The 17225-nt window shown below is 38.1% G+C and overlaps 1 protein-coding gene across 2 annotated transcripts in view; it reads left to right on the plus strand.

Moving 5' to 3' along the window:
- WDR35 (WD repeat domain 35) overlaps positions 1-17225 on the plus strand; it is a 56241-nt gene that overhangs the window by 188 nt on the left and 38828 nt on the right. For both annotated transcript variants that reach the window (XM_044771987.2, XM_014848041.3), the window contains exons 2-10: positions 682-799; positions 4342-4413; positions 5268-5360; positions 7219-7347; positions 8515-8648; positions 9525-9690; positions 9812-9957; positions 13160-13285; positions 15785-15970. In XM_044771987.2, the coding sequence (XP_044627922.2) occupies positions 682-799; positions 4342-4413; positions 5268-5360; positions 7219-7347; positions 8515-8648; positions 9525-9690; positions 9812-9957; positions 13160-13285; positions 15785-15970 (1170 nt within the window). The remainder of the gene's footprint in view (positions 1-681; positions 800-4341; positions 4414-5267; positions 5361-7218; positions 7348-8514; positions 8649-9524; positions 9691-9811; positions 9958-13159; positions 13286-15784; positions 15971-17225) is intronic.

Raw genomic sequence — 17225 nt, forward strand, 5'->3', positions numbered from 1 at the left:
CTTCTCCTCCGTTCTCGCGTCCTGCGGGCGATGCCCGCATCCTGCCGGGGAAGCCCGGCGCCTGATCGCGGCTTTGCCATCCTGCCTCCAACCAGCCTCGGACCTCTTCCAGCCGATCTCCCAGTCTCACATAGTTCTTGGCGAGAGTGGGGTACCCCTCTCGGACGACTGTCTCCCATTCCTGCCCCAGGCTACGTCGCTTTGGGGGGGCCACCAGGACAGATCACTGCGTCCTTCCGTCTCTTTCCTCCTCCACCTGTTGCTGATCCAAGTGACTTAAATTCTTTGGATCATCACGGGCCGCTGGGCAAGAGAAAAGTAATAACGAAAGGGTAGCCGAAATGTTGTGTGTGGAAAGGCGTGTGGACTGATGGTATGCATTTATTCCTCCCTCCCTCCTTCTCCCCTTGAGAAATTCATCAGGTGACTCCCGCGTTGGGTTCCTCTGCAGTCACTGCCCGTCTCTCCTGTCTGCTTCTTTCTCTCTCCCATCCGCTTTCTTCCTCCGCAGATGGTAGGGCCGGGCACTTCAGGGAACTGTTGCCATATCATAACAGCTCACACTTCGGTAAGGGTGACCGTTTTTCTTCTTGGGAGATTTTCTTCAGCCTTCATCTCCTGTAAACTCACTCCTGAACTCCTTCGTGAAAAGCTGTGAGAGTCGCTGTGGTTGCTTTTCAGATTGCCATTCCCAATAACGTGAAGCTGAAATGCATATCTTGGAACAAGGACCAAGGATTCATAGCGTGTGGTGGTGAAGATGGATTGCTGAAAGTTTTGAAATTAGAGACACAGACAGGTAAATGAGTGCAAGCCCAGATGTTTGAACTTGATGGGAAATTGGCTTGTGTCATTTGTTCAAAGGTGTTTGCTTATGGTATTTGTCATTATGCAATTCTAATTCTTTTAAAAGGAAAAAAGCAAAATCGCCATCATCTTGTGATATTTTTCCAGATTATTTTTGCAATAAAGTTCAAAGAGTATTGAATGTAAACATCAGACGGCTTTTGCTGAAGTTATGGAAAGGGAAAAAGAATGAAGAATGAAAATTAAGTCACTGTGTTGTGCTCTGTCTCTTTGTTGTGCTGTATTGTTAGGAGTCTAATCCTAATCCTGCCAATCAGTGTGTTAGTAAGGTCACAAAATCTCATATTTTGGCTGATTATTTACAGGCCTAACTCATCCTTTCCACTTAATAGATGTTTTAATGATTATACACCTGATGCCCAGGAACAGAAAACCGGATTAAAAAAAAAATTTTTTTTATGAATAAGTCTCCTGTCTTTATAGTTTAATTTCTATTCTTCTAGTTCTCTGGAATCGGAGCAAATAGTTTCACATTTCTTTAGCATCCCTGGTGTTGCTCTGGATTGGAGATCTACATAATCCTCCATCTAAATTGTAGATCTAGATAAGGAGATGGGGGTTGGAATCTCAGCTCTGCCCTAAGACCGCTGAATGGCTTTCAGCAAGTTGCTGAATATCTTTGGGCTTTGGTTCACTCTTGTTAGGTGAGAGGTTCAACTAAATTACAGTTTGAATTCCTTACAGTATTGCTTCTCAAACTTTATCAGGCATGAAATCATCTGAAGAGATTGTTAAAGTGGACTTCGGGGCTCCAGCCCCAGCGTAGACCTGGGATGGGGTCTGAGAGGTTGCATTTCTAGTGATGCTAGTGTTGCTTGGTTCTCAGGTTCGTAGCACTGCTTTACAGTTTTGAATGCGGTACGGATCATAAATATTTACTGAGCATTTTTTTTGTAGGGGGTGTTTAACCTTCACGGTCTCATTTGACTTTACAGTAATCTTGAGCGGTCAGTACTCCAGATGAGAAAGCTGAGGCTCTGCTCAGTTAACTTGCCCAAGGTCACACAGCCAGTAAGTGGCAGAGCTGCCATTTGAAACTAAGTCTGTCTCATTTTTAAGTCCTCGTTTGTAACCATTACACAGAGGGCTCGGTGGACAGCCTAAGCAAAGAGAAAATAATTGTTTTCATGTGCTAGATTAATTATATGAATAAAAGGCAGGTTTGGAGGGTAGATACTTATGTACCAATTAGAGTTTGGCTTCTGATGTTTATAATTTAATCTTTCAATGCTTTAATTTTCTTAACTGTGTTAAAAGAAAATAATTTTTCTCTCCATTATGTTTCTCAAATATATGTGTATATATTCATGTTTTTTATTTTGCTTAAAATATGTAGCAAGTTTTAGTTACATTAAGAAATGCATTCATTATGTAAAACATTGAAGGCTTTTCCAAAAAAATTTGCTTTTTTCCGTGCTTTACGCTTTTGATGAAGTGTAGGGTATTCTTTGAAATTAGTGAGCAAGATGGAAAATAAATTCTTGAGAGGTTTGGAAAATGGAGTAAATGATTTGTTTGGAACTTATTAAATGTAAGTCATTTGAGAGAGATAAATACGAGAAATATGGCTGGAAGATTCTACAAAAGTGAGTGTATTGTATCTAATAATAATAATGATGTGGCAGATCCCTCCAGTAGCACATTTTTACTATTAAAACAACCATATCTTGTATCTAAATCTTTGCATGAACCTTTAACTACATTCTAGGATAAATTTCTAGAAATGGGATTCCCTGGCTCAGAGGGAATGTACATTTATAAAGGTTCTTAACATCTCTAGCCAAAGTCCTCCTCTGGAAGTTTGCACTAATTTGCATTCCCAGGGGCAGCATTCCCAGTTTTCACTCCCTTGCCTTAGAAGGAACGGAACTAGAGCCAGCCTTTGCCCCCATCTTATTACATCCAGTTAAATCGGGAGGTGGGTAACTCTTCTTATCTACAGGCCAACTGCCACGTGTTTTGCTGGAGCCCCCTGCTCTCACCTTCTCAGGGACCTGGCTACTAACTTATCCTCTCTCTCTTCTTTCAGCATCTGTCTTCTTCCTCCCTCGTCTCTCTCCCTCACCAGTGACTTTTGTGTTCCACATCTAATGGAAAGCCTCTTTTGGTTCTTATCAGCTTTTGACCTTTGCTTCTGTCTTGAAACATTATTTTTCAAGACAAAAGGAGAATTCTGATGCTTTAAATTCTTGCTGTAAAGCATATTACTCCTGCACCCCCTTCCTCTCTAGTAAATTCTCAGTCTCTTGACTAGGCTCTCTTTCTCTTCTTTGGAATTTCTAGGAACTTGGTTCTGGGCTCCCTCTCCATTTTACATGCTCTCTAGACATATTCTTTCATTACCATGGCTTTAAATGCCATCTGTGGGGTGATGACTCCTAAACTTATATCTCCAGGCCAGTCCTGATTTTTCAGACTTGGATGTCTCCGCTGGAGTCTTTCACAGGCGTCTCCTACTTGCTGTGTCTAAAGCTAACTCTTAATCTTCTCCCAACTATCTTCTTTCAGTTATCTCCATTTCAGTAAATACCTTAATTTCACCCATTTGCTCAAGCTGGATAACCCCTCTTTCCCTCCCTTAATATCACTGTCATCAATGACCCCATTCCTGTGCCTACCACTCCTGCCTCATCATATGCCATTCTCCCCTAGTTCAACCACATAGGCCTTTTGGTTTGTGAAAGACTTTAAACTTCTACCCCAGGGCTTTTGCACTTGCTGTTTCCTAGCTTGCAATTCTTCCCCCCACCTTTCCCTACTTCACTTGGCTATCTCCAGTTTATCCCTCAGTCAGCTTGAATATTATTTCTTCAGAAAGCCTTCCCTGGTTCTCCTTTCTTCCAATTTAAATTAATCCTCCTCTGTTATTATCTCTCATAATGCCTTTACTTCCCCAGTTTATAATTATATATATAAGCATAATATATATTTTTGTGTGTATATATTTAATATATGTCCCTTTCTTAGACTATAAGCTCTCTGAGGGGAGAGGCCTTAACTATTTTGTTCATCATTTTATATCCAGAACCTTCCACAGCGCATAGCACAATGTAGGCATTCAATAAATATTTATTGAATGAATGAATATAAGATTTTGCAAAATCTAGTAAAAACTAGTTTCCAGAGTTTTTGCTTTTTGATCCCTCTTATGCTTCCGAGTCTTTAATCTATGTATCATAAATATTTTTGTGATCTTTTGGGAAGGAATAAGTAGCAGTAATAATTACTAACATATTTAATGTAATGAATGGTGTTCTTTTATACATTTTACTTTATTTTACCAGCATAATATCTTTGCAAGGAGGTATGTATTAATGTCCATGTTTCCATTGTGAAAAAAATGGATGAGATTAAGGCATCCTTGAAAGAAATTGTCTTCCAAGAATAGGAACTTTTTTCAAAAAAGCTCGAAATGTCAAAATCTTATAATCTGTCAGTTTTATATATTTGCCATAGTATTTTTTGTTTTTCTAGATGATGCAAAATTGAGAGGTCTTGCAGCCCCTAGTAACCTTTCTATGAATCAGACTCTTGAAGGTCATAGTGGTGAGTCATGTAATTTTTAAAATCATATTTGAATAGTATTATCTTTAAGTATTTAGAAACCATCTACTTAATGCAGAAATGCCAACATTTTAAATAATGGTAATGTTTCAAATAATCATTTCTATTGAACCATAATTAATACAGTCTAGAGTCATTCAACAACTTTTACATGATTTAGCAACATTTTCAATATAAAGGACATTTTTTTGACAATTGATGAATACGGACTGTGAGTTAGATGATAACATTGTGTCAGTGTTAAATTTCCTAATTTGTAATATGGTTATCAAAGACAATGCCTTATTCTCAGGAGATAGATACTGAAGTATTTAGGGATTAAAAAAACAAAAAATTAATCAGTTCATATAACCCAGAGGTTTAAGAGAGGCTCAAGAGTGTGTTACTAACAGAATGAAGATCAAGGGGGTGGGGAAGAGAGATTAGGGGACATATCAACCCAAATCAAACAACTCCCCTCTGCCCCCCAAAAATCCTAAGTACTTAGTATGTTGCAGTCCTTTGGGCATTATAATCCTTGGGAGTCAGGCCTGTTGGGTAAATCCTACTTACATTTGTTTCTGTCATCAGCTACATGGCACCTCTTGCAGCTGACCAATAGGTGCCTTTGCTGGCATGAAATGGGAGCAAACTGAAAGATAGTATTATGCATTGTTGTAGAAAACGAATGATAATAGTAACTGGATCCTATGAATATTTTTGAGTAAGTTAAAGACTGGTTAGTTGCACAGGAACTGTACTGATTTTAACATGCTCTTGGTATTTATTGTAAAAATCTAAATTTGAAGTTAATTGTACCCTTTTTTTAGTTTCTAAATTGTTTTTTTATTTTTTAGGTTCTGTTCAAGTGGTAACATGGAATGAACAATATCAGAAGTTGACTACCAGTGATCAAAATGGGCTTATCATTGTGTGGATGTTATATAAAGGTGCGTTAGGAGAGCTTATTTACTCTTTCACAGATTAGGGTCTGGATTACAGTGTTTGAATAGGGAAATAACATCTTCAAAATAGACGTCTTTTAACCAGCAACAGGAGTTCATCCTAACTGCACAGGGATAATATTTCTGGATTTCTTGCTGCCTCCTTTTCACTTTAACTTCATTTCCTTTGAACTGTGAGCTGCGTTGAGAAAGTGAATTAGGTGACTGTTGCTTATCTCCAAAGGGAACTTAGACTCTTACTAGAATAGTTTCTGCTTGAGATAGCTCTTTTTATCCAGGTTTCCAAAAAGAACTGGTTTCCATGTTGTCAGTGGCTGGAGTTAGCTCAGTAGATAACAACATTTATTAAGAAGTCAAGGCCATGGTTAATTTCCTTTATTGAGTCAGTTCACTTCCTTTTCTTTCATGGATGCAGATTTATCTCAGCTGTGACTCCTGGCTCACAGTTATGCCTTTTGCCCACAAGAGAGAGAAAGTGAGAGAAGCATTAATATAGATGCATCACTATTACCAGAAAAATAACTCATAGTACATGTTTCCCTGAGGCCTATAGCCATTATCTTCAAATGAAAGGGTACCTTAGTTCATGTGTGTTGTTTTGAAAATATTCAGGGTATACCATTTACAATTCTTCTTCTTTTTCTTTTTCTTTTTTTTTTTTTTGTGATGAAGATTGGCCCTGAGCTAACATCTGTTGCCAATCTTCCTCTTTTTGCTTGAGGAAGATTGTCATTGAGCTAACATCTGTGCCAGTCTTCCTCTATTTTTTTATGTGGGATGCTGCCACAGCATGGCCCAATGAGTGATGTGTAGGTCTGCGCCCAGGATCCGAACCTGTGGACCCTGGGCTGCCAAAGTGGAGTGCATGAACACAAGTACGACGCCACTGGGTCAGCCCCCATTTACAAGTTCTTAATTACAAAATATACTGAGCACATGAATTAATTTTTTTAATGTTGATGCGTGTGTGTGTGTGTGTGTGTGTGTGTGTGTAGGGAGCAGAATGTGAAGTACAGGAGATGACAGTAAACTTTGTCTTCTTTTTATTTCTTTTTTTAAGGTAGATCTTCTCTGGGCCTCAGTCCTGACTCTGATGATACCCTGCTCTGACTAGTTATTCCAGATGATATGGTTATTGGTTTAGCTGCAGGCCAGAGATCCCTATATCAGAACGGAGTAAAGCTTTTAAAAACAACCACAAAACAAAATAGCCTTGTGATTTGCTTCACGTCTGTTACACAGTGAGACAGGCCACATCTCACTCCAGCCCTGTGCACAGCAAGAATGGTTTTGTCACTCAGCACTAATGATATGCTGTCACTAATGTGTTATGAAAAGTTTTAAATTTTTTTCAAGTTTTTACTGAATGTGCTTTTATTTAATATGCTTATAATTAATCATTAGTTTATGCATAAATATAAAGTTATTGTGGTGGTTCTGAATTTTCCTTGGTTATTATCTGAAGTGTGTTCAAGAGGGAAAAGTTAAGCTTTAAGAAAAGTTCATTTTAGCCCTCTAAAAGCAAATGAAGTTTTATTTTTTAATTGACAGAAAGAAAGGAAGAAACAGAGAGAGGAGGAGAAAGAGAGAAAAAGAGAGAGAAAAAAAGATGGGCATTTATTGTGTTTTCTGTGATAATCTTTGAAGCAATCATTAGTCGGCCTAAGTTAATTTTTCATTTTGTTTAAGTTGGATTTGAAAGTTATAGGGCTTAATGTCTCAGGTTGTAGAAAACAGCAATTTTTCTCCCACAGTGGAGTTTATGGAATATTTTCAGCTCTTACCTACCATTTAACAGATGTGAAAGTTTTGACTTGTACTTTTTTTTTATTTGTGAAAATAGGCTCTTGGTATGAAGAGATGATCAACAATAGAAATAAATCAGTGGTTCGAAGTATGAGCTGGAATGCTGACGGGCAGAAGATCTGCATTGTCTATGAAGACGGGGCTGTGATAGTCGGTTCGGTGGACGGTAATGCACTGACTGCACCGCGCTGAGTGCACAGAACGAAGATCGAGACTTAGCTGACATTTTTATCATTAGGAATTTAAATTAATTATATGTTGGCATCCTGACAGAAAAATAAACATAAAAAAAGAAAACTTCTGATATACAATTTGATGACATTCCAGAGCCATTTAAGTCTATTCAAGGGGAAATATCTATTTTTTAAAAATTTCCTACATTGGCACTGAAAAAAAGTGAATTAACTTTTCGGTATTATTTTAAATATGTCCACCTAATTATATAATTTATCTTTATACTTGTTAGCCTGAATAAATATGTAGATTTTAGTTTCAAAAAGTATATAGAGTTATAACAATCTCTGGTCCTTTTTTAATAGAGTTAAGTATGTCATTGTTATTTGTGTTTTGTAGCCTTAAAACCTGTTTTTAAAATTCTAGAACATAGATAAATCTGGGTCTTCTGAGAGCCTGGACCTTTGTTTTAATGAAAAGTCTGTATATAGAGAAATAATTTAAGATCCTTTTCTTTTCTTTTTTTTGATATAACTTTGTGTAATCCATGAATGTTTCTGAGAGCCACAAAGTCACAAGCTGTAGTCCTCGGCAGTGGGTACAGCAATGAAAAGTGTTCCAGACCTAATTCAGGAGAGATGGATCAGTAACAGAGCAATTACGGTGCCTGGAGCTCAGTGCCTCAATACACGGAGATGTTTGCGAAGCTGGGAGGGGTCAGATCGGAGGGGAGGTGGAGGGCTTGGCCTTCCACGGTGTCTGCTTTTGAATTAGGGGGCAAAGCAGAAAGGAGAAGTGTGCATTCAGTTATGTTCTGCATGTTTGAAAATGGGAATGAGGGACTTCTTTTGTGAAAGCTTTTGTTTTCTTTTCAAAGTGGAAGATGAGTTCATCGGCTAATCGGCAGTGAGGTCCTGGGTCAGAGTTTAGAAGAGAAGGGGGAAGGTTTGAAACAGCTGCTGTTTCAAATGTTTAGGAGGGCGTTTGGCACAGAGTAGATGCCTTGCAAATATTTATTGACTGAATGAGGTGAACAAATGCCTGAATGCTGTGAAGAATGTGAGAGCTCTTTAGGGAGACAAAGACTTTTAGAGCAGTTGCTGGAGGATCATGACCTTGAACTTTTAATGGAATAATTATGTTTTATGTTTTGTTTTAGGGAATCGTATTTGGGGAAAAGACCTGAAGGGTATTCAGTTATGCCATGTAGCCTGGTCTGCGGATAGTAAAGTCTTACTCTTTGGAATGGCAAATGGAGAAATACACATTTATGATAATCAAGGAAACTTTATAGTAAGTAGTTATATATATCCATTAGTTTTATTTATATAATTTATATGATAATTTTAAATATCACTCATATGTATACACATTTATTATGATGGTTTGTGTAATCAAGAAAGTCTTCAATTTAGGTTTTTTCCCAATTATCTAAGTTTTTTTCTTAGTTAAAAAAAACTTCTGGGTTGCTTCAAGGTAAATGAATGTAACATTTAGAGTATAGCTTTTTGTCTGATTTTCTGGAGGCTGGCCTGGACAAGAGTTCAGTGTATGGAAGCTGAGGGATGATGAGTAGGTTGAAGTGCAGTTCAGTCTTTGTGTCTTCTAATCCCACAGCTGAAGTTTACCTGAGGTAGCAAAGATGTTTGTGTAGCAAGCGACTACAGGTTGTTTGTAAAAAGAAGGGAAGACGAACAGTGAGGGAGAAAAATCAGGTCCTGGAAAGAAGGCAGGCAGAGAAGGCTCAGGTGGCATAATCGCAAGGAAAATGCTGGCTTTGCAAGATTCCCCTATGGGAGATCTCTGATCTTCCTTAGGGGGCAGTTTTGGTTTTAGTGAGAGTTAGGGCATTACACAAATCCACCCATTGGCGGAAGTGATAAAAGCCAACTTTTATCTGACATTTGCTATTTTCAAAGTACTTTCATGTATCTCTTGTTATTTGAGTCTCATAAAAACTCTGAGTGTTTCTTTTTATCCTCATTTTGCAAATGGGGAAAACGGAAACTCAGGTGAAGTGGTTTGTTCGGGGTTGGTAAACTAGTGAGTGATGGAGCTTGCGTTGGAAACGAGATTTTTAAAATTCCATTTCAGTGTTCTTTCTACAAAACTCCATTCATACTGATCTATTTAGAAATATAAAATATTAACCTAACTAATTTTATTTAGATGAAAATGAAACTGAATTGTTTGGTGAACGTCACCGGAGCCATCAGTATTGCGGGAATTCATTGGTACCATGGCACCGAAGGCTACGTGGAGCCAGATTGTCCTTGCCTTGCTATTTGTTTTGACAATGGGAGATGCCAAATAATGAGACATGAGAATGACCAAAGTATGTAATTTTCCTTTAATGTGGAGAATTTAAAAAAATATTTAAACATTGTTCTTAAGGTTAGAAAGCTCTCTAGGCTAAGTATTTCACCACAGTTACCTCCTTTTTTCTTCTTGACCAGATCCTGTTCTGATTGATACTGGCATGTATGTGGTGAGTATCCAGTGGAACCACACTGGCAGCGTGCTAGCTGTGGCAGGCTCCCAGAAGGCCGTCGCTCAGGATAAAGATGTAAACACTGTGCAATTTTACACTCCATTTGGTGAGGTAAACATATTAAAGATTTTATCTTTCTTTCCATTTAAATATGCAGTGAGTAAGGTAGGGGAAAAAAGAATGGAGGAAAAGGTAGAAACTTGTCACTATTTTTTAGGGACATTTTGAGTAAAAATGAGGCATCAGGTGCATGTCTTTGAATAACATCTTCATATTGTAAGTCTTCGTAGTTGTTTTTTATCATGGAATTTATCTTATAATCTGTACTTTTAGAAAAACAGATGTTTCACATAAGAAATCGCTATGGAGTAGTATTTAGAATATTTTCTCCATGATCTGAATGTGCATCTCTTTTCACAGCTGGCTTTTGAGTTGTTTTTAAGTGTCATTTGTTGTTTCAGATTAATTTTTATGATTTTTAATGTGATATATTAAACACATAGATACTAAGTGTACCTATCTGTCTGTCCTTCCCCCAAACTTCTAATGGTTTCAGTTTGTTGTGGAGTAATCAATTATTTTAAGAAAATCTGTCTTAATAATTAATCTAGGTGATGCTACCTTAAAATATAAGCATTGTTTTCATAAATTCATGTATCTTTCTCGATAGTATTAATTTAATTTTTAAGGAATTTTTTTGAGGTGGCATTGGAAAATATCAAGTAGGAGAATTGATATATTGTGATTTCTAAAGATTTTAGAAAATGAGAACTTATTAATAACTAAGCTTAATAAATTTGTGCCTGTTTTATCTTCTAACCCTAGACTATATTCAGTCCCTTTTGGATAATACTCTGTTGGTTTTTATGAACTCACCATAGACTTCAAGAATCTATATTTTTGGCTACACAAAAGCCTTCACCAGTTATTTTAATATTAACATTTTTAATATATTTTACTAATTTCTGTAAGGATAAGAAATGGTGTCAGCTGATGCTTTTGAATCGATCTCTCAGTTCCCCACTAGAATGTGCTGTAAGGAACAGGTGTTCTCTGTACATTGTCAGCTAACAATAGTCGGGTAGTTGTAAAAGCTAAGGAAAAGCAAAAGCAGAGTTCTAAAGGTTCCTAAATAGTTAAAAATTTGAATTGTAGTTATTTCGATGTTTATAGCCTCCTCCTTAATTCATGTTCTTTATTGGTTATTTTTGTTTGTTGCCATCGGCTTATTTATCATTATATTGTTTAATCTGTTTATTTTTGTTAGTTCAGCCTTTTCCAAGTAGAAGAACATGGATTCTAAGGCCTATTTGCGTTAGCTTGCAAAGCAATGTGTTATGTGTTAAATTAAAAACTGTAAGTAGTTTTGGTGTGGCTGTAATTTAAAGTATCGAGCTTAGTTTCTCTGAGTATATTCGTCACTTAATATTTTTTGAATGAATATCTGGGGGATTTATTTTTGGATGTAGGTTATTGTTGAGATAGGGGCGATAACTTGGAAGGAAGTTATCTGAAGATTTAAACCTAGGGATTCGCTTTTGCTCCTGAGGGCTGGCGTCTTCTGCTTTTACACCGTGCTCTTCGCCGTGGCAGGGGGTTGTGGTCAGGTTGAGCTGTCTTTGGCTTTGAATTCCGTTTCCACAGTGTAGTTGGACTTAGAGAAGCTATTTAATTTCTGAGACTCAGTTTACTTATTTTCTGAAATAAAGGTAATACCTCACAGTGCTGTTGTAAAAATTAAAGAAGATAACAATGAGAAAATGCCCGCCACAGAGCTCAGTGCGTGCTTCCTACAAGGCGGTTTTCTCTCCTCGTTGCTGCCACCACCTGGCTGGTTTGCGGCGTTGGGAGGTGGCCTTGTTCTCCCCACAGTGTGGGTTGTCAGTACCAGGAGCGCTGTTGTGAGCTCCAGCTTGTTCCCGCTGGTTTCATACAGGCAACAGGACAGATAGAACGACCCTCCCAGGTTTGTTTTTTCCCCATTGATTTCCTTGGAACAATGGAGTTTAATACATTAAATTTGATTTTAGAGCATAGCTGCTTAAGAACAAGGGATACTAGTACAACTTATTAAAATTCTTGGAATTATAGTGTTGTGTCAAATAAGTACAGATTAAAAATGCTTTCCTTTTATGGCCACATTAAAAAAGTCTTTGCGTTCATTTATTCACTCATGAATTTAGCCATAAAATGTACTACGTTTGTATATAAAGAAATTAATTTGAATGCATGATACATTTATTTAGTTAATACCTGTTTACCAAGCAGTCTATTAAGGGATAGGGAGATAAATGTGAATATAATATACTTAGTGCTCTCAAGTAGCTCACTGTCTAAATTCTCCGGAACCACAGAGGGAGGGAAGATGGCAGGAAGTACTTTCTGAATTGTATCTTGGAGGATGAATAGAAGTACTCCAGGAGAACAAGGAACATAGGCCAGGGGAGGCCAGGGGAAGGGAAAGGAGGATTTCAGGCAGAAAGGATGTTCTGTGGGCCAAAGGTGTGGGGGCCTGGTAGTTCCCTCGTGAGTGAGAACACAGTAATTATGGCTAAATAGTTGGGTATTGAGCCAAAGAGTTTAGTTTTGGGTCAGATGGGAAAAGGCATTGATTACTCTGCTAAAGAATGTATTGGTGGGGAGCTCTTGATTTTTTAAAATTATTGAACATTTTTTAAAGTAGGGTAGCATATATGATCGGATTTGTGTTCCAGAAAGCTAATCATGACAGTAGAATGGAGCTGAGTTTGCGGGTAGAGGGTGGGAATGAGGAAAGAGATGAAGGTAAAGCTTGCAGTTAGGAGGCTATTCCCATAGTTGAGTCAGGGAAGGAGGCAGCCATCGTGGAGGATAGACAGGAGTGGAAGCAGTCGGATGTGGTGGCTGGTTGCTGTGGGGCGAGAAAGGGAGAGGCAAGGCCTGAAGATTCAGATTACTGCTGCAGTCATTCATTGATTCCACAATTTTTACAACTCTAAAATTGGGATGCATTTCCTTATCAAAGTGGTCCTGTTTTAATTAGCAATGTGTTTTTTTTTTCTTAGTAGTACGTAAAAATAAAGATGCATATTTACATCTCTGACATCTTAGATTTAACGAAATTCTATACTGAATTCTTTGGCTATAGTTTGTAAATTTCTCCTATCATGTGTATGTTTTTCATTATAAAAATTCAAGGAAAATGATTTTGAAGTGAGTAGCAACCTTTCACAAAATAATTTTCATACCACTTTTGATCTCTGTGAAGTGGTTGGTGGGAATTTGTATTTTATTTAATTGTGATACTTTAGGTTCAATATAATTGTTTTTTCAGCATCTAGGTACTTTGAAGGTTCCTGGAAAGCATATGTCTGCACTATCTTGGGAAGGAGGTGGACTGAAAATTGCACTAGCTGTTGATTCTTTCATCTATTTTGCAAATATTCGACCTGATTATAAGGTGAGTGATATGAGCAGGTGTGAAGAAGAAAAAAAAGGAAGCTATTTTTTGTGGAATAATTTTGTTATATCTCACAGTATACTATCTGTTCCTCGCATATATTCATGGCTGCTTTGTTTTAGAAACTAGCTGAAAGGAAGCTTTCTTAATGTGAAGACCTTAGGACTAGTAAACTTTTCTAGGATACTATATAAAATTAGTAAAATTACTCCAACAGTCAGGGTCTCAGGAAACAGATGGCCCACTCAAAGGAATAATTGAAGAGGATTGATGACGGGTTTATTACAGAGGTATGGGCAGGATTAAGTGGACCAGCAAGGGATGACAAAGCAAGCACCCAGGGACTAGCAGCAGTGGGCAAGGTAAGGAAATGTGGGACCCCACGAGAGCTGTGGCTGCGCAGGGGGGGCTACCCTGCAGCAGCACAGCCACTGCCAGCTGGCCAGGCAGAGACAGATGGGGGAATAAATACTTCAGTCCATCTCTCTACCTGCTGGTGCCTTCCAGTTGGCCAAACCTAACTGGAAACCAGAAGGCAAGGTAGCCCAGGTAATGGAGTTCATAGAGGTCAGCCTGCAGGGCACAGAGCAGGTTAGAGAAGGGCAGAGAATGGATCAGAAGGGGAAAATGAGAATAAGCAGCACAATAACTAATAATATTTTGTCTTAGACTTAATGTTTGATCCAAAACAAGCTCTGAAGTATGAGATTGGTAAACTACTAAGGATATTTGTTATGAAAAACTTCTATATCTAATTTGTAAAGGGCAAAGCACCTTGGAGACGTGAGGGGTTCTAGGACCAGGGTGGGGAAAATACGAGATAAGCCTGGAGCATCTTACAGTGCCAGAAAGTAAGGAAGTGCTCAGAAAACAAAAGCATGGGGCCGTGTCAAAGGCACAAGGGAGCCCACTTGAAAGAGCTCCCAATGGCCAAAGCTGGAACAGTTTGAGCAACAAAATAAATGTTGTTACATTGGATTGTAACCCACATTATAAAATAATTGTCCATGAGTACAAACTGATAGAAATTACTTAAATAAATGAGGAGAAGAAACCAATCTTCCTTAGAGAATTAGGCTAATTTACTTAGACACCACCCTCCCCAGGAGGTGGAGTGTGGTTCCCCTGTTCCCCTAACTGGGGTGTGGGCTGCATTTAGTGACTTGTTTCTAAAGAGTAGCATATGGAATGGGGAAAAAAAGAGAAGAGCACTTCACTTCTTTGGTGGTCTTCCTAAAAACTAATAATCCCAATCTAAGCATGAGAAAAGCAGCAGATAAACCCAAATTGAGGGACAGTCTACGAAATACCTGAGCAATACTCTTCAAAACTGTCAAGGCCATCAAAAACAAGGAAAGACTGAGAAACTGTCACAGCCCGAAAGAGCATAAGGAGACATGACGACTAAATATAACGTAACCAAGTGGGATTCTGGGGTGGAAAAATGACGTTAGGGAAGAACTAATGAAATCCAAGTAAAGGATGGTGCTTAGTTTGTAGTAAGGTAGCAGTGTTGGTTCCTTAATTGTGACAAATGTATGGTGGTAACGAAAGATATTAACAGTGGGGGAAAATGACTAAGAAGTATAGGGAACTCTGTACTCTTTACAGCTTTTATGTAAATCTAAAGTTATTTTAAAGGGAAAAGTTTATTTTAAAAGGTAATCACTGGATAGAAAGTAAACAGGTAATCACGGGATAAAAAGTAAACAAGGCTTACTTTGAATACTAAACACAGTTATAATAATATTGACACAATATTGGTTTATTCAAAATTACTTATAAATATGTTGGGAGAGGGAAAGCTGTAAGTGTTTAACTCACTAGTCAATACACGTGCGATATGGAGATAAATACCAAAACAGTCAAAACAGTGCAGCTAAAAGAGTTGTCAGTGGCTGCCCCAGGGAGGAAATTAGGCAGCGGGGTCTGCATTTTGTTTTTGATTTAAATAAGCCATGTAGAATTATTTGACCATAAACTATGTGGGTCTGTTACTCTGATAAAAACAAATATAAAAAATGTGGGTGGGGGAGAAAAGGCAAAGCATCTGCTTTTGAATTTTGGCTTGGGGACCCAGAACTCAACTTTGACAGGGGACACTCTTCCTGTGTCCCCCGTGCAGCTATTATTGACTATTGAAAAATCTGAAATTTTCACTGCTGAAGCTTAAATCTTACAAACTGAAATAAGGAAAGTTAAACAAACTAAACTTATTTTTGCAGTGCATTCTTTGTTCTATAACTGTCTGTATTACTCTTAGATTTTTTGTTATTTTAGTGAGAAAAGGTATTAAGCTGAGTGTTTGGTCCTTCTGTCTTCCATTTCTGAAGAATATATTTTCTCAGCACCAATAAACCACACATCTGAAATATTTCTGGAGTAAAAATATAATAATGTGAGTTTTCTTTCCCAATGTAAATGTCCCTTTTCCCTTTCTTTTTCTCTCCCTTCTTCCCTCTTTCTGTTCTCTCCCTTTCCCCCTTCCTTTCTTCCTAGTGGGGTTATTGCTCAAATACTGTAGTTTATGCTTATACCAGACCCGATCGTCCCGAGTACTGTGTTGTCTTTTGGGATACGAAAAACAATGAGAAATATGTTAAGTATGTGAAGAGTCTCATTTCTATTACTACGTGTGGAGATTTCTGCATTTTGGCTACGAAAGCCGATGAAAATCACCCTCAGGTAGGTGTTTGTTGCTGTCTTGAAACTTAGATGGATTAGCTACTTGGCAGAATTGGGCTTTTGTTATTATCTTCCAAGCATCGCCCCCATACTGGCAGGTACAGCAAAGTATTGGGTCTTTTGGCCACAGCTGTCTGGACCTCTGTTTTGGAAAACTGTGTGACTCCAGTGGTTCTGTGTCCCCTGGATTTTTTCTCCCATCAGCTAATCGATTGGCAGTTCATATTGACCAGTTCCGTACTAAAGCTTTTTGTCTTCTAAATATACTTAAAATACCAGATTCCTTTTCCAAGTTAAAATTCCAAGCAAAAATGAATATCCAGATGTCTAGTATAAATGCTCAAGAAATTACGTAACAATAACCATTATAACACTGGGTAGCTTTGACATTGAGAAATATACTTTTATTTGGAGTTACATTGCTTTAAAAATCAGTCTTATAGCATAAAATAAATAATATACATAATGCCTTTTTAAAAAGTATGCTAATGATTTAAATATTTGCAGAAGCATATAAATTTTTCAAAAAAGGACTACCATTGTCTTTGGCTGTGTTGTAAATTATTTTATTTCATTGAGAAGTATAGAGTTTTGGTTTAAGGCGGCCATTTGAACAGCCACATTTGGCTCTGTTCTCTCCTGAAACTCCCTAAAACAACAGTAAAGGTATTTTTTAAAAAGTCATCAGCCCATAGGGACCAGAGAGGGAGAGGAAATGGCAGCATAGTTTTGAAAGTTGGAGAGGAGGTGGATTATGGTAATTACCATAGCAGACCTCAGAAAGCTAAATCCTAAGTCATCAGTGGAGAAAGCAAAGAAGCAACCAATTTATATCACAGAATCCCAAAGAGACACGAGACTTGATGGTACTTGGGAGAGAAAGAAACAAACAGGAAAGCAATTTGAAAGTACCAGAGATTATGCAGGAAGGAGAAAACATTAAAAGAAAAAAAAAAAAAAGTGGGGCTGGCCTGGTGGCATAGTAGTTAAGTTCACATGCTCCACTTTGGTGGCCCGGGGTTTGCAGGTTCGGAATCCGGGTGCAGACCTACAACACTGCTCATCAAGCCATGCTGTGGTGACGTCCCATGTACCAAATAAAGGAAGATTGGTGCAGATGTTAGCTTAGGGCCAGTCTTCCTCACCAAAAAAAAGCATATAAAGAAGCAGGTTCCTAGATCCTCTTCCTTCTACTGAGCCTCTAGGCAACTGCCCTTCTACCACCGGGGGAGACTGGGGTTCACTCTCCAGAGAG

Source organism: Equus asinus, chromosome 6 (genome assembly GCF_041296235.1).
Source record: "Equus asinus isolate D_3611 breed Donkey chromosome 6, EquAss-T2T_v2, whole genome shotgun sequence".
Classification (NCBI taxonomy): Eukaryota; Metazoa; Chordata; class Mammalia; order Perissodactyla; family Equidae; genus Equus; species Equus asinus.